Source organism: Aotus nancymaae, unplaced genomic scaffold (assembly GCF_030222135.1).
Source record: "Aotus nancymaae isolate 86718 unplaced genomic scaffold, 86718_ANA_hifiasm-v0.15.2.pri h1tg000058l, whole genome shotgun sequence".
Taxonomy (NCBI): domain Eukaryota; kingdom Metazoa; phylum Chordata; class Mammalia; order Primates; family Aotidae; genus Aotus; species Aotus nancymaae.
In genome coordinates this window covers 40,257,335-40,280,682 of record NW_026988472.1, presented here as the reverse complement: position 1 = coordinate 40,280,682, position 23,348 = coordinate 40,257,335, and the positions used below count along the sequence as shown (strand labels likewise).

The 23,348-nt window shown below is 36.7% G+C and overlaps 1 protein-coding gene across 1 annotated transcript in view; it reads left to right on the top strand.

Moving 5' to 3' along the window:
* CDKL5 (cyclin dependent kinase like 5) overlaps window positions 1-23,348 on the top strand; it is a 196,941-nt gene that overhangs the window by 147,757 nt on the left and 25,836 nt on the right. Inside the window, exons 6-11 of the mRNA XM_012434219.3 lie at window positions 441-561; window positions 2,493-2,552; window positions 4,776-4,866; window positions 10,757-10,946; window positions 17,273-17,353; window positions 19,839-19,990. Coding sequence (XP_012289642.1) covers window positions 441-561; window positions 2,493-2,552; window positions 4,776-4,866; window positions 10,757-10,946; window positions 17,273-17,353; window positions 19,839-19,990 — 695 coding nt within the window. The remainder of the gene's footprint in view (window positions 1-440; window positions 562-2,492; window positions 2,553-4,775; window positions 4,867-10,756; window positions 10,947-17,272; window positions 17,354-19,838; window positions 19,991-23,348) is intronic.

Sequence of the window (23,348 nt, the reverse complement as noted above, 5' to 3'; positions counted from 1 at the left end):
ACGAATATTGCCCAGATCTTCCAGAAGTATTTTCAAAGCCAGATTTTTATCACAAGGTTCTATTGCAGAGATATAGCACACTGTGTTAAAATGATTTGTTCCCCACTTTATACATTACAGTGTCATATTTCTACTTTGTATTGCTTTTCTCTTCAAATTATTCTAAAATAATGCCTGAAAACCTTTAGGGAGAGTAGAAAGTATACAGGATTATTATTTGGGGTAGCATTAGGGAATAGTAGAAATGGAATTCCTCATAAAAGAAAGCCCCAATTTTAATCCTGATTCAGCATGAAAAAGTTATGTATAGAAAGCAGAACAATAAAAAAAAATACATACTCTGTATTAGATGAATTATTCTAGATGCTTTATAAAATTGTTAATACATAATTTATGGGCCTACCCAATTTGGGAAATTAATGACTCTATTTAATTTTTAGAATATGCTCGAATTGCTGGAAGAAATGCCCAATGGAGTTCCACCTGAGAAAGTGAAAAGCTACATCTATCAGCTAATCAAGGCTATTCACTGGTGCCATAAGAATGATATTGTCCATAGAGGTGAGTATGAGATTTTTTTAAATGGAAAATATTAAAACATCAAATAAAGTTAAGAGTATTTCAGACGTTACTATCTTTAAGAATATTTTCATAAGCATTGACATTGCCATTTAAATTAAATATATTGTGAAAGTACAAGATATGAGAAGTCATTTGCTCTCCGAATCTCCTTTTCTGTCACCAAAAGAATGGATTACAAATTTATTTGGGTATTGTGGTGAGATCTTTACAGTTGCATAACTATTATAGATCCACTCCCAACTGTAGAAATGCCTAGTGATGTAAGAGAACTCAACAAGTGTGAACTTTGAAACTTATTTGGGTATAGGAGAAGAGCAAAATGTTGGTCTCTATAGCCTTGATCCTGCACATAGTAATGTGAAACAACTCCAAATCGGGCTTCATATAGGTGGTCCCTAAGTTCACTGGCCCCTATTGGCATTCATGTCTCATTCCTTCTTACACCAACAATCTCCAGTATGTATCTTCACCTCCCAATTTTCCCTACACGTTAGTGAAAAGTGCCCATTGTCTACATTTGCAGGCATGATCACCCTGCAAAAAGGTCGTAATTATACTCCCATAAACTGTTTTGTCCTTTACTGCCATGAAGTGGGTGGTTTATAACAATAAAAGGGAAATTACTTGCTCAGCATCATCTTAGACTCTATACCTATTATCTTCTCCTGATAATCTCTCTTGCATTGCAGAGTTTTACAGTAGTGGGACACAAACTGATAGAACAGTGACCCTAAATATTTATCAAAAAATATTGCAGTATCTACTTTTTGTCTTTGAATTAGCAGATAAAAGAATGCTATATTTTAATTTGCCTATACATAAATGCACAAGGATATCACTTTAAAAATAGTCTCACTTGTTAGAATAGTTTAAAGGTCATAGGAAGAATGCTAACATCTGTTATTCCTAGAAACAGTTTATATTTCTCTTGTATTTGACTCTCATAGCAGTTACCTTATCAAGGTTGTTGGTAGCATGGGTAGATCTCCACATCAACTGGACATCTAGTGTCTAGGGTAATGATTCTAGTAACAGTCTATAATGTAGTTTGAGGATATTAATGAGGATCCGAATTAGGTGCATTTCCATCATGATGCTTTGATTTGGTTACGTGCATAGTGAATCAGTGGTTGCGAATTAATGGTAGAAACCATGATTTGAAATCTACAGATTTTACTACCTCTGCCCTTTCTCCATTTGCACTTCTACCATATGATATAGATGATGGGTATTCTACTCTAAAAATAAAATTGTGAGATGCCTCCCAAGGAGAGAATTCAACTGTATTTTCTGTGAATTTCTACTTAACTCCCACCATATCTTCAAAACATGGAAAAAATTAGAAATCTTAATTTGACTCATCCAGTATGGCTTCAGCATTAGACATTGATAATTGTGAACCATGCAGAAAAGCTAAAGAGATGTAAATATAGAAATTATATAGAAGAATGTAACAGAAAGCATATCTTGTATTTTTTCTCCAGTAAATGTAATGCTAGCTATTTATTCTCATGTATTTTAAAGTATCTTGTGAGTGTAAATATTTTATATTTCTATCTCCAAAAATTGGTATTATTAGTATTTTATGAAGTAATAATAGTTTTTTGGTATGTATTAGCCTAGATTTAATTATTCTTAAAATTCTTTCAGAGATCTAGTTAATCCTTTTAATAGTTAAAAAGGAAAAAATTATTTTTGAAATTGTGGCCTGCATGTTTCTGAAAAAGAAATTCATTGAAACTTTTATGTACCAGCATAAAATGTGTTACTTTTCTTTTTGCTGCCTCAGTTTTCTATTCAAATTACTCTAGATATTTCTAATTAGATGCTGTTGCAGTGATCTAACAGTGTCAGTCAGGAGAACATAGAACATTTTTACTAATTTTCTTTTTTTAATCTTGACACTCCAGATATAAAACCAGAAAATCTCTTAATCAGCCACAATGATGTCCTAAAACTGTGCGACTTTGGTAAGTTAAAAAGAAATTAAGTCCTGGTACTTAACAGAATTAATTTATTGTAACACATAGGTAGTTTTTAAAGGAATATTAAAAGTAATTAATATGTTTTGACTTAAATTGGTAGAGTAACATTCTTTTGAGTCATGTGTTGAAAACTTGATTGCTAGAGGAGTACTGCTCTTTCTTTTCAGAGTACTGTCTACTATTTTAAAAAATTTGTCATATGATTTTTGTTTAATAAGAATTAGTTCAAAGCAAATACACACATAAGCCTAATACCTGATAACTTCACAAAATTTTTTTAATGTTGATAGTTGTTCCAGGTTTAATCATAAACACCAAAAGTATTCCTCTATAAATACACATAAGTCTTTTGTATATGCAATAGTTATATATCTGTAAAGTCAAGACATTTTTAGAGCATTTTCATTTGTTCCCTCTAAATGTTCAGTGAATGGAATTAGTAATGTGTAATATTCCAGCTCTTGATTGAATGTATAGGGAAATTTTTTTAGTTGTACTCTCTCCTAGTAGAAAATTGTCTGTGTCTCCCATGTAGATAATAACTCTGTATTAATCTCAGTTAAACATTTAAATTAAAATAATTCAGAAAAAAATTTTAGATTGTATGTTAGGTTGTTTAGGTCATGGGTCACTTTTTAAAATTATAGTTTTGCCTAACCTGTATTCTGAAAAATAAACACTTGATTTTTAAGTCTTTTTTCATATTTAATATTTAAATGTCAAATATTTCATAATTACACATTCATCTCCTATGCACTTTGTCCAGTGTAGCAATTGGAAGCATGTGTAGCTATTGTCACTTAATATTTTCAAAGGTTTTGAATATTATCAACCTGTTTGCCTGAGAAAAAATGTTTTATGGAAGCTAATTTTCTTCATACTTATGATAAGGACTAGTATGTAAAAGAGTCTTGCTATATCCTAAATTTTTAAAGAATGTGCTTAGGATAAAGGAAATATTGAATACTAGATCTAAAAGATTTTGATTGTAGCATTTTTAGCATTTTTTTAGCATTATGATTTTCAGGAATAGCATCTGTTTCTGATTTCCTGTCTGTAATTGTGATTACCACCCAAAATGGAGACTTAAGTTACTGAAAATATAAAGCAAGTTATAAATATAAAGTAATGCCTATAGAATGGTTAATAGTAGGAAAAGAGTGCTCCTGGTCTGGCATTATTTCTCAGAGAAAAGACTGTTGTGAATGGTCAGGAAGTTCCTTCTGGCAGCACCACATGTGGCATTTTGTGTCCCATGTATCCCTAGCAAGGACTTCCTAATTGTTTCCCCTCCCAGAGCACGCAGCTCTTGGTCTGACTTGAAGAACCCCATTCAAAAATACAAATATTTATTCAAAGCATGTCTTATGAAGAAACACTGATTATCTGAAGTTGGAGGTTTTGTCTTGTGCTGTGATTGTTTTTATTTATTGCTGTTTCATTTTAAGAAACACTATTTTCCGTGTCTCAAAACTGATGTACACCTAATTTTTACTCTTAATTTTAATGTTCTGATTTGCTGTAACTATTCACAGTGAACCTATGTTGTGTTTGTTGATTTAGATGGATGATTAACTTATCCTCCTGCCTTATTTTGTGGCTCTGCAGTGGCCCTAAAACCTTTTGAAAGGGTGGGGGTAAAAGTTGTGATAGAGTCTGTAATTGGTGACTAAGATACCCCTAATATGCTCAATCATTAGGAAATTATACTAATTTTGGCCTGCTTTGTTTCCATCACTGTTTATGTAAGGGCCAGAACTGCTCAGCAACAATACATATGCAAATACTGTGTTAAGTGCCACATAGCAAAATTAATGACCATCTACAATATGCTAGTTTGATTTTGATTTCTAGCTTTTGTGGGGACTTCATTTCATTTTTTTCCTGAGGTTTGGATTTATTGAGAGAGCTGATTTAAAAGTACGCTCTGAATAATTATAAAAGCATGGAGTGACTTTGAAAACATGGATTTCTTTAGCATAGTGAAGAGACTGGATTTGAAGTGAATACGTTGTATGTCTTTCAATTGACATAGGAACACTCTACTAACTTTTTCAGATAAGGACATTATTAATAAATAGCCCATGCAAGAACAGTCATCACATTCTTTTGATGTTGTTTCAAGTATTACTAGCGCTGAAATATTTTGCCAACATGAATTACTATTTATTTTTCAAAGTTACAGCTTTGGGCTTTTCTATCTTTCAGGTTTTGCTCGTAATCTGTCAGAAGGCAATAATGCTAATTACACAGAGTACGTTGCCACCAGATGGTATCGATCCCCAGAACTCTTACTTGGGTGAGTTACCATCCCAAAATAGAATGACATCTCCACATCTGCTGATCCTATTGTCATTGGCTTTGAGATCATCTATGGAAAATAAACTTTAGTTAATTAAATGTGTCAGTTACATATTGAAGTATAACAAACTACCTAAAACTTAATGGTATGAAATAAGCACTATTTTGTTTGCTTACGATTCTGGGTGTGGGGGCATCAGCAGTTTGAGTTCAGCTTGGTAGTTCTTCTGCTGGTCTCTCCTGGAGTCACTCATGGAGGTATAGTCAGCTGGCAGGTCATCTGGGAGCTGGTTAGTTTAGGGGTCTCAGATGGGTCAGAACATTTCTGATCCCTGGAGACTTATCCTCCAGTAGGCTAGTCCAAGTTTCTAAGTGTGATAGTTGGAGAATTCTGTGCTATAAGAGGGTGAACCCCAAAGCAACAGTAACTTTCAGGCCTTTTTTTGTATGGCTTTTGCCTCGTTGGCCAAAGCATGTTGCATGACCAACCCCTGATTGATGGTATGGAGAAATAAATTCCACCTCTTGATGGGACAAATGGCAGAGCATATTACAAAATGGTATATGTATGGAAATGGAAAAAATTATTGTAGCCATCTTTGCTAATAAACTTCCACATGAAGAATGTGAATATCCACACAGTTTGACATTCTGTCTTACCTATTTGTTCATTCATTCATTCATCAAATACTTATCAAGTATCTCTTACATCCAGCCATTTTGCCAGGCACATGGAGTAAATATTGAACCAGACTGGGTGCAGTGGCTCATGCCTGTAATCCCAGCACTTTGGGAGGCCAGAGCTAGTGGATCACTTAAGCTCAGGAGTTCGAGACCAGCCCAGGCAACATGGTGAAACCCTGTCTCTACAAAAAAATATAAAACTTAGACAGGCGTGGTGATTCCTGCTTGTAGTTCCATCTACTTGAGAGGCTAAGGCAGGAGAATCACTTGAGTCCCAGAGGCAGAGGTTGCAGTGAGCTGATATCACACCACTGCTCTCCAACCTGGGCATCAGAGTGAGACTCCATCACAAAAAAAACAAAAACGAAAAAACGAACCAATTGCCATTTTTGTTCTGAACAATGTAAATCCTATTTGATGATAAATGCCTATTCAAACTAGCACTGCATTGATGATTTTATCAGTAACATCTCTACATTCATTCCCTTTGTGCCCACCCTTTAACTTTCAATGCTGTTTCATTCATCTGTTAGCACCAGAAAAAGGTCTTCTGATCAGGTTCTTTTCTTTTTAGTACATTTTAACTTTAAAGCCTAAGAAAGAGCCTGTAGTTCTCATTAATAATTCTCTACCTACCCTAGTTGTAGGATTATTTTCCCTAGATTGTATTTCCTTCTTTGGGACCACCCAAGAACAGAGAAAGAAGCTATACTCCACAAATAAAATTAGATATAGTGATAATGATGACAAGTGCACAAGTTGTAGGTTTCATTTCTTTAGCATTCCATACGTGTATCTGGGGGACATGAGGAATTTAATTTTTAAAAATGTTTCTTATGTAATAGTAATATAAGTTTCTGAATTTTTTTCTGAAGAGCATGATGACTGCATGTTTAAGTTACTCACTGAGGGTTTATTTTGATATTAACTACTTATTTTCCACTACCTACCAACCATCTAGTAGTAATTCTTGATTCATTTCTGACCTAAAACCTGTAAGAATCATTGACATCACTTTTTGAAAGCTTTACTATTTTTTTTTAATCAAAAACTTGCTTTATCCTGAGAAACAAATGATGCTTAGTCACTTTATTATCTCTTCTATTGTGTGGGCAGAGTTTAGAATTTTTATGCTAATTTTTAATCTTAGAATTAGGATTGATTTTCTTTGTGTTTGTCTATATATTTTCTGTGTACCTTTTGGACTCATTGGGATGCGTAGTGCATTTTCTTTTGGGAAATTTGAATTTACTGGACACTTTACCAATGGAGAACTGAGTATGAAGTAGATTGTTCTTAGAACCCCATCTGAGGACTCAAGTGTAGTAGAAGGGCTTGTTATAATATGGTGGTGTCTGTAACATGGCCCCAAGAAGTTTATCTTGAGGACAGCCTTACTGTGAATCTTCAGAGAGTATTTGCTGCCTAATAATACTTACAGAAAAACTAGAGTTATGTTTAGAGATGTGTGGTAGCTGCTGAAAGTATGGGGATAATGTAACTAAATTAGTGCTAAAATGAGCATTGCTAATTGATCGTCAAGTACTAGTTGAAGACTGTATTAGTAAAAATCCCTTTGAAATCAGATATTTGGTTATACATTAAGAATTTAAATTTTATACATTCTCAAGGCTTTGTCCTTGACATTCAGAATCATTCCAGCTGCATAAATTATTCAAATCAAATGACAGAAGAAAAATAGCTTGTAGTGGGTATGTGGAAATTTTCCATAAGTTTCTCCATCTAGCACTATGGAACAAATTTTCTCTCTCTCAAACAGATATGAAAGAAAGATCAGTATCTTTCCCTGCACAACAAACTTACCAAAAAGATCTAAGTGAAGTTTCTTTGTGTGGTTCTTAAGTTGATATGGGAAGGAAATGAATAAATGAAATATTGACTTACCATTGCAATGATTTGTTATCCTAGAAATCTGTTCTGTGTAATATTAACAGTCCTTTGATTTAAAAGTTTTGTTTCACTACTATATCATTTTGGCATTCCAGAATTTCATTCCATATTCTTTTTCAGATATTTTCTTTTGGCTTTCCCTTCTTAAAGCTTGGATTATTTATGTTTGAAACGTGTGTGAGCATGCGCACTTTGTGTGTGTGTGTTTGTGTGTGTGTGGTTTCTTAATTTGCTATAAATAATTTTAACACTCTAGGTACTGGGAAATAGATATAAAACTGTTTTGAGGGTACCTAGATTTTCATATACAACCTCCATTTATCAATAATAGCAACACTCCTAAAGCCCTCTGGTAAACTCACACCCTAAAAGAAAGCTGTAAACGCCTAAGTAAACTGGAAAATGTTTTGAGGGAAATACCTACCATAATGCTCTATATACATAGGCTACACATATTATATTCAAATAAATAATATGGTAGACCTTAGCACAATCTTAGCTATCAGAAACTGTGATGCTGAGTAATGGAAGGTTAAATAATATTCATTGTTGAGAAAACACATAAGTCAGTCCCATAGTAAACTTTAATAGACTAAACTCATAAAATGGATAAGATGTATCTTTTTGACATTTAGAGAGCTAAAGGATAATTATTTGTCTTAGAAAATGTGCTCTGGACCTAGGGGAGAGAGATCCAAGATGGCTGATGATTAGCAGCTCGGGCACGTACCTCCCAGTGAAAGCACAAAGAACGAGAGGACGCCACACTTTCAGACGAATATTAGTTGCTCACGGACCACGAGATTCCCAGTGGAGGAGCTCCACGGGTCGCCAGGGCAACTCTTGTGGCCGGCGTGGCGGTTTTGCTGGTGCCTTAGCACGCCAGTTCTTGGTGCAGAGTCCGGAGATTCCCGGGCAGAAAAGCACCATCAATCTTAACACCGCTGTTTTGGCCGGCTCAGTGGATTGCTCAGATTTCGGCGCTGGGAATCAACAAGTTGGACGTCAGAGACCCAGTTAGAAAGTCAGTAATTATAAAGACGACAGACGGACAAATATATAATGAAGGGAAGAAACCAGCGTAAAAAGGTAGAGAATACTCAAAATCAGAATGCCTCTCCCTCTACAGGGGATTGCAATTCCTCATCAGTAATGGAACAAGGCTTAATAGATTACACGTGCGTTCCAATAACAGAAGCAGGTTTCAAAACGTGGGTGATAAGAAACTTCTGTGAATTAAAAGAACTTGTTCTAACCCAATGCAAAGAAACTAAGAACCTTGAAAAAAGGTTTGACGAAATGTTAAAGAGAATGGACAATTTAGAGAAGAATATAAGTGAATTGATGGAGCTGAAAAACACAACACAAGAACTTCGCGAAGCATGCACAAGTTTAAACAGTCGAATTGATCAAGCAGAAGGAAGGATATCAGAAGTCGAGGACCAGCTCAGTGAAATGAAACGAGAAGACAAGAATGCAGAAAAAAGGATGAAAAGGAATGAGCAAAGTCTCCAGGAAATATGGGACTATGTGAAAAGACCTAATTTACGTTTGATAGGTGTACCTGAATGTGATGAAGAGAATGAATCCAAGTTGGAAAATACTCTTCAGGATATCATTCAGGAAAATTTTCCCAACCTGGCAAGGCAGGGTAATATTCAACTCCAGGTAATACAGAAAACACCACAAAGATATTCTTCAAGAAGACCAACCCCAAGGCACATAATCGCCAGATTTATTAGGGTTGAAATGAAGGAGAAAATACTAAGGGCAGCCAGAGAGAAAGGTCAGGTTACCCATAAAGGGAAACCTATCAGACTTACAGCAGATCTCTCAGCAGAAACCCTACAAGCCAGAAAAGAGTGGGGACCAATATTTAACATCCTTAAAGAAAAGAACTTTCAACCCAGAATTTCCTATCCAGCCAAACTAAGCTTTATGAGCGAAGGAAAAATTAAATCTTTTGCGAACAAACAAGTACTTAGAGAGTTCACCACCACCAGGCCTGCTTTACAAGAGCTTCTGAAAGAAGCACTATACATATAAAGGAACAACCAATATCAGCCTTTCCAAAAATATATCAAAAAGCAAAGAACTTTAACACAATAAAAAATTTACATCAACTAATGGGCAAAACAGCCAGCTAGCATCAAATGCCGGTATTAAACTTATATATATTTTAATTGGATAAAAAGCCAAAACCCATCGGTATGCTGCATCCGGGCCCATCTTACATGCAACAATACACAAAGACTCAGAGAGAAGGAGGAAGATTTACCAATCAAACAGAGAGTAAAAATAAACTAATAAACAAAAAGCAGGAGATGCAATTCTCGCCTCTGATAAAGTAGACTTTAAAGCAACAAAGATCAAAAGAGGCGAGGAATGACATTACATAATGGCAAAAGGATCAATGCAACAAGAAGAGCTAACGATTCTATAGATCAACGAGATAGAAAATTAACAAGGATATTCAGAACTTGAACTCAGACCCGGAACAAGTAAACTTAATAAACATTTATAGAACTCTCCACTTCAAATACACAAAACATACATTACCACCTCACACCTATTCCAAAGGTGACTATATAATTGGAAGTAAATCACTCCTCAGTAATCGTATAGCATTTCATAGGTTTAAATTAAATATTGGTTGGCTGTTTGTTTGTTATCTTCTTCCCTTATTCCTTCCTGACTACATCATTAAGTATAATTATCAGTATAAAAGAGGTTTTCAATACCCATTACTAAATTGCATTCTAGCCTGGGCAAGAAAGCAATACTCCCATTCTCTCTCCCTCTTTCTTTTCCTTCTCCCTCCTCCCCATTCTCTCTCTCTCTTTCTCTTCCTTTTTCCTCCTTCCTATTCTCTCTCTCTTTCTCTTTAAAAAAAAAAAAAAAAAAAAAAAAAAAAAGAAAATGCAATTCTTTGGAAGCATTTCATTCCCCTAGTGAGGTATTACTTGCCAGACATGTATACTGTATTAGGGTTTATTAAGCCATTCATGTTTAAGATATATATATATATATATATATTTACATATATTTATGTGAATACTTTTCAAATTAGTGTATACTAAATTGTTATTAAATTGATGGCTTTATTTGCCTAAGTTTATTCACCTGTGTTCTTATGATTTACTTTTCAGCCTTACCTTTTTTCACATGGAAGATTTTAATTTCATAAATATACAAGTTTGCTGCAAATTATAAATTTGTTCACAATAATTTGAAAATTATCAAAACATTGTATTTTTTCAGTTGCCAAAATGATCTCTTCCTTTATTTTTCAGCGCTCCCTATGGAAAGTCCGTAGACATGTGGTCAGTGGGCTGTATTCTTGGGGAGCTTAGCGATGGACAGCCTTTATTTCCTGGAGAAAGTGAAATTGACCAACTTTTTACTATTCAGAAGGTGCTAGGACCACTTCCATCTGAGCAGATGAAGCTTTTCTACAGTAATCCTCGCTTCCATGGGCTCCGGGTAAGAGGTTTTGCTGAAACCCAAAATGGAATCAACACTGCAATATTTGAATAGAATTCAAATACCATTTGAACAACAGTGGAATGCTAAACTATCCTTTGAATACTATTTCTTTTCCCATTATGGTGTTTATAATCCCTACCATAATATTTTATTTCGAAATCTTTTATAGTATTTGTGAATTTAAAAAGTGGTTAGAATTCAAATTCTAATCTTTTTTTTAATCTATAAGTTCCAGTTTTTCAGAATCTTTTTTAGTGTATACATTCTTACACTCTAAACTTTGGTTATCTTAGACTGTTTCTTTTTTTTGTTGTTGACAGTCTCGCTCTATTGCCCAGGCTGGAAGGCAGTGGCATGATCTTGACTCACTGCAACCTCCGCCTCCCGGGTTCAAGCAATTCTCCTGCCTCAACCTCCCAAGTATTTGGGACTAAATGTGTGTGCTACCACATCTGGCTAATTTTTTGTATTTTTAGTAGATAAGGGGTTTCACCATGTTAGCCAGGATGGTCTCGATCTCCTGACCTTGTGATCTGCCCACCTTGGCCTCCCAAAGTGTTAGGATTACAGGTGTGAGCCACCACACCCAGCCTAGACTGTTTCTTTATCCAAAATAGTAAGCATCCCCCAAATATACCAAATGTATGAATATTGAGCATACATATTTGTAGTGATTTGAGGAGAGCCCTGAAAACTTGAATTCCCCAGATTTAAAGGTTCTTGTTTTAGTAAATATTTCTGGTCTACTGACAGTGAAACATCAAATCTTCTTTTCAAACTAGTGCATTGTCTTGGGGCCATGAACAGTGGCTCACTCCTGTAATCCCAGCACTTTGGGAGGCCGAGTTAGACGGATCACTTAAGGCCAGGAGTTTGAGACCAGCCTGGCTAACATGGTGAAACCCCGTCTCTACAAAAAAATAGAAAAATTAGTCGGGCATGATGGCGCACACCCATAGTCCCAGCTGCTCGGGAGGCAATTAAGAGAATTGCTTGAACCCAAGAGGCAGAGGTTGCATTGAGCTGAGGCAGCCTGGGCGGCAGAGTGAGATTCTGTCTCAAAAACAAAAACAAAAACAAAAAATTAGTGTATTGTCTTGGGCAGCCTTTCCTAGACTTGACAACTTTGTGCAAAGCTTTTCTAAGAATATGCTAAATAGTGTCTTAGAAAGTATAAATTTTTCCCAAATGAGGAGGAGTCACCTTATTGGAGTGCTCAGTGAGTTATAGATTACTTCTGTCTTTCATCTACCCCAAAAACAACCTTTTTAAAGTTTTCAGCTACTTTTTTGGGCCAAAATGGGATAATTGCTGGTCATTGTGGCAACTACAAAATAATCTCCTCACCATTTCCTTCCTTTCTTTGAAATGTATAATTCTCAAACCATGTTACTTTGCCATTTACAAAGTACTTTGTTTTTTTCTTTTGACTTTCTGGCCCTCAGTTAATTTCCCTTTAGAGACCACCACTACTCAAACCTGGTGCCCAACCATCCAGCTCCTTCTAGGCACAGTAAATGTGGGCAAAATGAATGGACAAAGGCATACCAGTGTCTCTTTTATCTCCTCCTCCTGCTCTCTCTCTCTTTCACATTTGTCTGAGTTACCTCAGGCAAGTTTGTCTTTTCTCCTTTTATTTTTGCTTTTGTAAGCCAAAAATTTGCCAGATATGACCAGTAATTGGGGTGCCAGCAGCACATGTGGTTCAGCAGGTTAGCTCAACATTTTCAAACATTTGTCATACTAGATGTTGGAAATATGACAATAAACAGGACTTGTCCACAGTCTAGAAGAAAGAAAAATCTATTATATTCAGAAATAAAGTTAGTCATAATTAATGAATTGCATTTTCACTGAGAATCAATCCAAACTCCTTGCTGTAGACTATGAGACCTTCCTTGCCTGACCTCATCTCATACCTATCTCCATTCCCCCCGTTCTCCAGATTCGTAGCACGCTTGCCTTTTTTGTTCTTTGGCTTCTGTAAACATTCCACGGTTTTTCCAGTTTCATCAACTTGGGACCCATGGCTTCTACTCCTGGCAAGGTGCTTCCCTCGTGTGGTGCCTTCTCATTCTGTCAGTCTCAAAGAGTGCCCCTTTCTCTGGCCACCCAACATACCACCCCTACCTTCTTCCTATTCTTTCTCCCATAACACCCTTTTTTTTCTATCATAGAACTTACCACAGTATGGAATTATTTTGTCTATTTCTTTACTTGTTAATTATTAACTATCTAGTCCTCCCTCACTAGAATTTAAATTTCTCAAGGGCAGAAATCAACTGTTTTATCACATCACAGATGTGTTTCCAGCATTTAACACAGAAAGTGCCATATCCAGTAAGTACGCACTACATATCTGAGAAGTGATTAACCAGTCTGTAGCATCAGCATTTAAGCTCAACTGTATTTTTTTCTCTCCATTTCTCATGCTTCTACCCTTTTACCTTTACCTAACCTTTGACCACCACCCCCAAACGGATCCCCCGATCTTTATCTTTTCACTTTAGCCTTCTCACATTTCTCAAACCACACAATTCTCTTCTTTGTTTAGACACCTCTTCAAGGTTGCTGAAAGTTTAAACTCTTTAGGGTAGCTTTAAAAACCCCTTCTTCTTAGCCCTCCAGCCTCATCTCTGCCTCCCTGCTTGGCCCAGTGTGTGCTCTTTGGCCACATTGAACCTCTCACCATTTCCTTGACATATTGCTTCTAAAGTCTGCATTTCTATTTCTATAATGCTCCCAACACTTGCCCCTCTTTCTTCTCCTCCTTCTTCCTCCCCTAGACTCAGGCCAAATTTCTTCCCTCCATGAAGACCTTCTAGACTATTCGAGGGGAAACTGGTGACTCAATAACACTCTGGTCATACCTCCTTTTTAGCACCCATTGCATTCTCCTTTAAGTAGCTGTTTGCAAATATGTATCTTCACTGGACTAATGAATTCCCTGAGGAAATGAACTGTTGCGTTCACCATTATATTTGCAGCACACCTAGAATAGTGCCTGCTAGGCTGAATAGTGTTGAATGATTAAATATTTGATCTCAGGATTTTAACATTAACTGCTGGAACATTAAGCCTGGTTTGCTGGCTGACTTGTTCTTGGCCTAGTTAATGAGGCTCTATGCTGGTTTCTCTGAAGAGAGTATAAACAGGTCTGACATGCTACTTGGCTTTAATAACTTACAAACTAGCTGAGGAATTAAGACTTTCATCCACAAAATAATTAGAAAACAATACAGTTGATAAGAAAGCAGGGTATATAATAAAGTACTGCATTATTTACCGCATTGTACAGTTTTCTAATGTATTTCCATATGGTTTAGAACATGAGAGTGTCAGATTTTCTGGAAAGTTAGAAATCATGGTTGGGGATTCATTAGAGAAGACTTTATGGAGCATTTGACATTTGAAATGGATATTGAAGAACGAGGAGCATTTTGATTAGATTGGTCCCACAAAGAATATCTTTTTCTCATTTGTCTGTGGTCCTGTTTGTTCATAGTCTTCTTCCCTAAACAATATTGTCTATAAAATGCTTGACAGCATATGACAATGCTGCTTACAAACATCCTTCAGGGAAATTGCTGCCTCCATCACCTTTGACTTTTATAAACCTTAATACTTTTACATTTTAGTCTGAAAATGTTTTTGGTATTTTAACTAAATTAGTTTAATCTCTTTGGAGGCTTGACGATATCTTTTGAGGGAGATGTCTATGACAGATAGGTAAGCACATGGGATATGTAAACTGCATCTGCTGTGCACCACGGACTCACCAGTAACCAGTCCAGTGAGTTGCGCATTTGGATTTAGTTATGTGGAGACAGGAAAATCTACAAGATGATGCTATACTGGTTTGCGTTATTGTGATAAAGTAACAGTTGATGCCCCATAGTAGAGGGCCTAGACTCTGGAGTTAGACTGCTGGGGTTCAAGGCCTGGATCCATATTTACTATTTTGAATGATGTCAGGAAGTTATTTCACCATCCTGTGCCTCTATTTCTTCTTTTGTAAAATGATGATAACCAAAGGACTGCCTGATTGGATTGGTGTAAAGATGAAATATTATTTGTAAAATGTCCAGACCAGAACTTCACACATAGTGCTCAGCAAAGAGGCATTCTCATTGGATTAGATTGGATTGGCCACATGATTGAGAAAGAAACAAGACTGATAGGGATATACGTTAAACTTCTATGCATGAGTTTTGGCTGTATGTTGAATTATTTCATATTAGAATGGCAGGTCTCATTGAAAAGCATGTAAATTAATTCTTTGAAGTTAGGAGTTTGCTTGGTCATTTTTTATTATAATATTTCTAATACCTTTTGACTTTCAGCATTAATTTTTTAATCAATGAAATTTGACTCCTAGAAAAAGAAGGGGGTATCTGGTAGCATAAGATAGACCTGATACACAAAATATTAAAATATACTGGTATAGGGTCTTTTATCACAGCATGGTTGGTGTCTTTCTCTTTGGGCTGATATTTAATGCTCCAGTAACATGAAAGGAAACCTCTGTACTTCCCTTAGGAGAGAGGCACCTAGGTTTAGAAAGAGTGTGGGTTTGGATCACAAGACTGGGTGCAAATACTAGTTCTACTGCTGTTTAATTATGTAACTTGCCTTGAACCAGTTATTTGAACTTTCTGATTGTCACCTTCTTCATCTCTAAAATAAGAATAATATATCCAGAATGCCTCGCATAACATCACTTCCCTCAGAAATCAGTTTTAGGATATTGCCTTGTGCATCTGTGTTGAGTTCATTCTATTCCTCTATCTGGAAGGTGCTGTCCTACTTTTCTCTGTCTTTACATTTTTCATATCTTTCAAAACCCAGTTCAGCTATTACCTATGGGTTCTTTCTCCATGGCCATAAACCACCTTGGTCTTTCCTTTCTGTGAGCTTCAACTAGAATTTATGTTTGCACAGTTTAACACTGATTGCTTTCCCAACCAGACAGCCAATTCCTCAAGAGCAGGGTTTGGGTCTTTCTTGTATTTTTTGTCTCCTGCTGTCCAGAGCACGGTGTGGAGATGATGTCATAATCTCTCCTTAAATACCTTGTTTGAAATTTTACTATATAATTAGTCCTTCCATTTACTTATTTGGCATGTTTAGGGATTTTAGTACTTCGAAATGCTTGTATATTGGTATAGAGGAAATAATATATGGAAGCAGACTAGCCCTCACATTTGGAAGGCAGTGCATGGCATTAGGCTTTGCCAGTCATGTTACTCAGTACTTTAACATCCACTAGATACTGCAAAATGTGAGTTGGCAGAGGAAAGAACAGAAAGTGCATCTAAATAAACTTGACCTCTTCCCCTCATTTAATTTAAAAATGCATTTGTTAATCTGGGAACCTAGCTTTTTCTTTGGTTCCAGCTTTAAAAATGGAAGGATTTGAAAGCAAGTCATTATATGAGCATATTAAAAGTGATGATAGAATGTGTGTCTGAATTCACTCTCTACTTCTGTGACCTTTTAGATACTGGCCACTTACTTTCTCTTTTTTTACTTCTCTGTTTTCAAGAGTAAATGGTATGTTGTTGTTAAGAAGCTGTAAGAATTCTATCTGATGTCTTATAATATCCCTTCTGCTAGTCCCTCAATTACTATCCGTAATTAAGAATCATGTGTATAAGCAGACGAATCATGTGCATAAGCAGACAAATCATGTATACACTGTATTAGAACTAATTGTGTAAGCAGATGATATTCTATTTTACTACATAATTAGTTCAAATTTTTGTATTTTAGTTTGTTTCACATGCCTTAGTATTGTCTGCCTAAATTTAAGTATCATCTTTCACCTGTGAGTTTTCCTGTTAATTGGCACCCAGTCCCATTAATCCATATAAAAATACACAGACAACTGGCGTAGTGGCTCACACCTGTAATCCCAGCACTTTGAGAGGGCAAGATGGGTGGATCATGAGGTCAGGAGTTCAAGACCAGCCTGGCCAACATACTGAAACCCCATCTCTACTAAAAATACAAAAAATTAGCCGGGTGTGGTGGCAGGTTCCTGTAATCCCAACTACTTGGGAGGCTGAGGCAGGAGACTCGCTTGAACCCGGAGGCGGAGCTTGCAGTGAGCCAAGATCGCACCACTGCACTCCAGCCCAGGTGACAGTGCAAGACTGTCTCAAAAAAAAAAAAAATACGTAGACAACAAAAGTAATATACAAGTATGAATGTGACTGGGATTGGCATTTTTGCTCCTCTGCTCCCTTCTGCAACATTCACAAGCACATACACACACATATCCTTCCCTAAATGTTAACATTACCATTGTGTTGCTCTTACAGTTTCCAGCTGTTAACCATCCTCAGTCCTTGGAAAGAAGATACCTTGGAATTTTGAATAGTGTTCTACTTGACCTAATGAAGGTAAGGCAAGTTGATATTATCTTTATAAAATATCTTTTGGTTTGTGGATTCTTTTATGTCTACATGTGACCATAGCCTGCTTTTATGAGTGAAATGTTAGGAGATGTGTAATGGCAAATCATGGGGAACTATGTCATATTAAAAGGCATGTAATTTATTTAAAATTACAATGGGATCTGGTATTGTCACAATCCATCTAGACAGAATCATGAAATCCCTAAATGACATTCTTAAAATGGACAGAAAAATAAAAATCTGTTAGCACACAAGAGCTGTTCAAGCATAAGGTTTTAAAACATATCTTAAAATCGATGTTGAAAGAAGGGATTCAACAATTTTTTCTGACATGGTATTTGAAGCCTCCCATCGTCTACACAGATTTGATCAGTGAATCTAATTTTCCTCTTTTTCTAACTTGGCCTCTTCTCTCCCAGACTCTTTCTGGTTCTACTTTAGACATAACAGGATCATTGCTAATACTGTGGTCTGAGTGTTCTCTCTCATGCTACCCTCCCTGTCGAAGTCTTCCTGCTCTTCACTCTAAAAGCATTCTCGAATTATTCAAGTTTAATTTTTTTTTTCTCCAGTAGACAGTCAGCTCCTTAAGTAGGAACTATTTTTCATATTTCTTCAGCTTTCACTGCAGCCAGAAGTGCATAAGCAAGTGTTGGTTGTTTGATAGTAGACCTTCAAAGAACACTTGTTAATGGATCAATTTTATTTTATGCCCAGTCAATCAACTGTCAAAATCAGTGGAGGTTACACTGTGCATAGAGCCTTTAAAAGGCATACTTAGCACAGTTGGAAATTTCTGAGTGGCATTCTCAGAACTTTGCTGTGCTTTAAACTATGTTAATCTGTGTTCCAGGGAACATAGTGTACATAGGTATGAGGGCGGAGGTGGGGGAGGAGGGTGTGACATTTGGGAAAGGCCACATACCATATAACCTTTTGTAGAAATTCACAATATTCATTAATCTATAAAGGCTTTTAGAAACATCACAATAAAAAAGCATTTCTGTCTTACCCAATATTTTCCAAATTTAATTAAATACCGAATACTGTTTTTTATAAAACTAAAGCTCTAGTGTTCTTCTGAACACAGATTGAGAAATGCTATCCCCAAAAAAGAACTCTCAAAGCCTTTTGTGTAATTATACATAAATTATCACTTAAATCAGGTAGGTTTTGTCAATATACTTTTTTACGCAGTCAATCCTTATTGATTGAGACCTTAATAATTTGGTAACTTTTAAAATGTAAATAGAATAAAGTAGAAACATGGAATTAAATACAATTTCATGTTTTCTGCCTTTTATCTTTCTTTAGTTAAAAATAATTGAATGTTTTTGTTAAATCATTATCAAATATAATTGCCAAGCATCAGTGTGGTACCTGTAAAAACTAGCACAGATAAAAGTAGAAAGATAACCTGAATCTTCCTGTGCTTCCGCCAGTTTAGAAGCTAAACATTCAAATTCCTATTTATTTAATATCTTTACCATCAGATTTCTTTAAGTAAATATTTATTGAAATGCCCTTTCAAAAGGTGCACAAATTATGTCTATATGTCAGTTACTTTTTATAATGTAAACATATTAATGTAACTCTACCCAGATGGAGATAGAGAAAATTATTAACACCCTGGAAGCCTTCTTACGACTCCTTCCAGGCTTTATGCGCCCCCCGCCTCCTCCCCCCACCTTGAGAAACGACAGTTCTGATTTCTGAGTAGCTGAGATTACAGGCATGAGCCACCACGTCCAGCTAATTTTGTATTTTTATTAGAGACGGGGTTTCACCGTGATGGTCCGGCTGGTCTTGAACTCCTGACTTTAGGTGATCTGCTTGCCTTGGCCTCTCAAAGTGCCGGGATTACAGGTGTGAGCCACCACACCCAGACCAGAATGATTTCTTAAGATCTTACGTCAAGTGGGAAGAAAGCTAAATTCCCACAATTGTGTGTATACTACTATGTGGGTAAAATAAAAGGAGCAGATAGAGATATGTATAGAGTATCTGTGGAAGGATGCCCAAGAAACTGGTAACCTAGGCTGCCTCCAGAAAAGGGAACTGGGTATCTGGGGGACAAGAGAAAGATTAAGAATGTATTTTCTTTCAAGTGAATATCCACTTAATTAAAAGTATACTTTAAATTTTTAAATTATATTATAAAAATGATTTTGATTAGTTAATGAGAAGTGCAGGGTATAAAACTGTGTATATAATATAAGCCAAATTTTGTAAAAGAAAATATGTATATGAGATGTTCAAAAAAGGGCTGGGATGATATATACCAATAGGACATTGATGATGAGATTATAGGTGATTTAGATAGTCTTTTTTTTTTATTTCCTGAACTGTGTTTACCTGATATTCTGCAATGACCGTGTATTTCTTTTATAAGGAAAAACAATAAGGTTTTTATTAGAACTTAAATTTGACTTTGTAATGTTCTTAACAATCCTAAATTTTATTTCCTGAGAATTTACTGAAGTTGGACCCAGCTGACAGATACTTGACAGAACAGTGTTTGAATCACCCTACATTTCAAACCCAGAGACTTCTGGATCGTTCTCCTTCAAGGTCAGCAAAAAGAAAACCTTACCATGTGGAAAGCAGCACATTGTCTAATAGGTAAATATTCCCTTTTAAGGAAATACAGATGCAGTGTTGGTCTTACAAGTAGGTGGAGGAGGTGGCTGCTTAAATGATGCAATTAGAGAAAAGAAGGAAAGCGCTCTTTATTCAAAAATATCTTCCTTATGCTTATTGCATGATTCAGAACCACAATTAAGGAGTTGTGTGGGTCTTAAAGACTTTCTTATCTTTAACTAGTATATGATGGAAACCTATGCATTCCCTGGGAAAGGTAGCATTGGGTTAGCAACTAAGGGGTTTTACAGTCTCAAGAGCTAGAATATTCTGTGTGAATGAGACCCATCAGTGATACCTAGAGGAGGAAAGATGGGTGAAGGCAAGGGGATTCCTGGAGAGAGAAGAGGATGCCAAACACAGATGGTGGATGGAAATGTATCTAGTGTAATCTTTGTGACTGGACCAAGTAGATCTGGCTCTACAGAGGGATCTTGTGTTTTGATTGCTCTTGTCTTTTACTCACTGAGTTGGGAAATTAATTTTTCATAAGACAGTATGGAAATAGTAAAGTCAGTGATTAAAATTATTGCTCTTTAAATATGATTTTTCAGCATAATTTTTAAAAAGCTTGTTTCCTAAAAAACACACATATAGGATTTGGGCCATATGATCAGGTTGTCTTTCAGACCTGACTTTCCTTGATTCTGTTGGTTGCATGTCCAAGAGGACGGTGTCCTAGTCATGGTCTCCCTGTCTTCCTTCATCTCCCAAGAGGCTGATCTTTTCATCTCGGGTCATTGGATTATGGGAGATAGGACATAGTTTCTCTCCTCTGCTATTACAAGATAAATAGAAAACAATGATTCTTTATTTTTATTTTTTAGTTTTTTTTAGAGACAGGGCCTTTGCTCTGACTTCTAGGCTGGAGTGCATTGGCATGATAATAAGTCACTGCAGCCTTGAATTCCCAGGCTCAAGCAATCCTCCCACCTCATCCTCCTGAGTAGCTGGGACTATAGGAGCATGCCATCATGCCTGGCTAATTTTTTACATTTTTTTGTAGAGATGGGGTTTCACTGTTGTTGTCCAGGATGGTCTCAAACTCCTGGCCTCAAACAGTTCTCCTGCCTCAGTCTCCCCATGTACTGGAGTTACAGGCATGAGCCAGAGCATCTGGCTGAAAACAGTCATTTCTAATATGAAGCTTTTTTAATACAAATTTTCTTCCCACCCCAACCTTAAATTTTCCATCCATATAGAGCATTTGTTCTTTTTTGAGGCAGGGTCTTGCTCTGTTGCCCAGGCTGGAATACAGCGGTGCAATCATGGCTCACTGCAGCCTCTGCCTTCCTGGCTCAAGTGATCATCCCACCTCAGCCCGAGTAGCTGGGACCACAGGCATGCACCACCATTGCTGGCTAATTTTTGTATCTTTTGTAGAGAATTCCTGGACTCAAGCAATTGGCCTACCTCAACCTTCCAAAGTGCTGGGACTACAGGTGTGAGCCACTGCGCCTGGCCAGGCAATTGTTCTTAACAGATCAGAATTTTGAAAGCTCAAGACCTGGTACTATTTAGGTCTGGGAGAGCATCCATAGATTGATGATGACCATTTATCATATGTTTTCTCTGCTTAACTGTGATAGTGTAATTGTGTTTTAGAGTTGTTTACTTTTCTTGAAAATGACTGGTTCAGTTTGTTTCTCCTCACAACTTATATTAGCTGGCTGTGTTTGTTGCCATGAAATTTTCAGACACTAAGTCAAGGAATAGTCGTCATCATTTGGTTGTTCCTTTGCATTTAGGAAGTGCGAATTAGTCCTATGTCTTCTTTAGGGTTACTGTCAGTTCAGGTGCTTTTGTCTCCCTTCTACCTTAATTGTCTCTTAGCTCCTTTAGTTTACAACAAAAACATCCCAATGATATACAGTTCAGTAGACTGATAATATGTTTTTGATTTGTGTTATGGTAATTACTGTTGTAACCCATACTGTGAAGAGGTTGTGTGTTTGTCTTCTAGTGACTCATTTGAGAGAGTTCTTGGAGTTAACCAGTGGGGACCTGAGGCTCTCCTCAGGAACCTGTTTAGGGATCTGTTAAGGAGGATGTGTTTGATGATGATGTTTTCAGCGGATACAGAAGATAAGATCTGTATGGGTCCTTGAGGAGTCCTCCCAAGTCCCCTTTTGAAATAAAGGAGAATATAAATTAATTTAAAATCTCTGGAAGAATTCATTTTCACGTCTTGACACTGTATTGAATATATTAAAGAAAAAGTCCTAAATGCTTTTTCTAGGAATGATCTTACCACATTTTACATGCATCCGAGCGCTTTTGCTTCACACTTGTCTATGGTCCATACATATTCCATGGAAGCTTTTTTTGTTAGAGACAAAGCTTTTGTTTTGAGCTTGAATCTCAAAACAAACGGTGGCTTCCTAAGACTTCTCACGACCGTTTTAGAGATGCTCACAGCACCATATCACATTAGTTGCCACGTATAAACTCCCCTGTCTTGTCTCCGGAGATACACACACTGTTGTGTACCTTGTCTTCTAAATTCTTTCTCTCTAAGAGAGGCAGTGGACTCTTGTGTTACTTAGCGCCTGCCTGTCTCCCTCAGGCTCTCCTGAGGTTCTGCTCACCATGGACATGATGTGATGGTGCGTCAGCTGCCCCACATTGCCACTCTCCCAGTCCTGCACCAGCCTTCTCCGTCAAAATGGAGCTTTGCACCTTTGACATTTGCTTTTAAAACTTACTTTAAATCATTATCCATCTATCCATCTGCAACCATTTGAGTTTATATGTAAAATTTTTTTTAACTAGTCGGCAATTTAACACAGATTCTTTACAGTTGTATGTCAAAGAAATCTATGGAATTTTCAAAGCTGTATTTTATTGTTGCACTTTGGCAGAGCTCCAATGCGAAGACAGTGTGATGCCCTTTCTATGTAGGAATTAGGTGCAAAGCTCACTAGTTTCCAACTAATCCTAAGACACAAACACTCAGAATGAGTTTAGGCTCTTTGTACACTTATGGAAAACCTAAAGCTTTGACACGTTTCTACCTTAACTGGATAACGTCTCTTTTCATGTTAGAATTGTCTCTTACGTTGCTCTGAATATGTTCTTCCTAAAATCCACATGTACATTTCTGCTCAATGTCGCTAACAGTGTTTCTAAGTATTCCAAAGGCTCAAGCAACTGCCTTTGCTGTTCTCTGTCCCTTTTTGGTCTTCGTGATCTGAGGACTTTTCCCAATATCTGCACATGTTATCTGTCTGCGATTACTGTCTCTAGGCCTGAAGGGGAATGGGGACAAAGTAGGGTTCTGATAGTCCAGGGAGAGCTGGAGCTGGGCAGGAGGAGCCACTCTTTAGAAGCTGTCATCTAG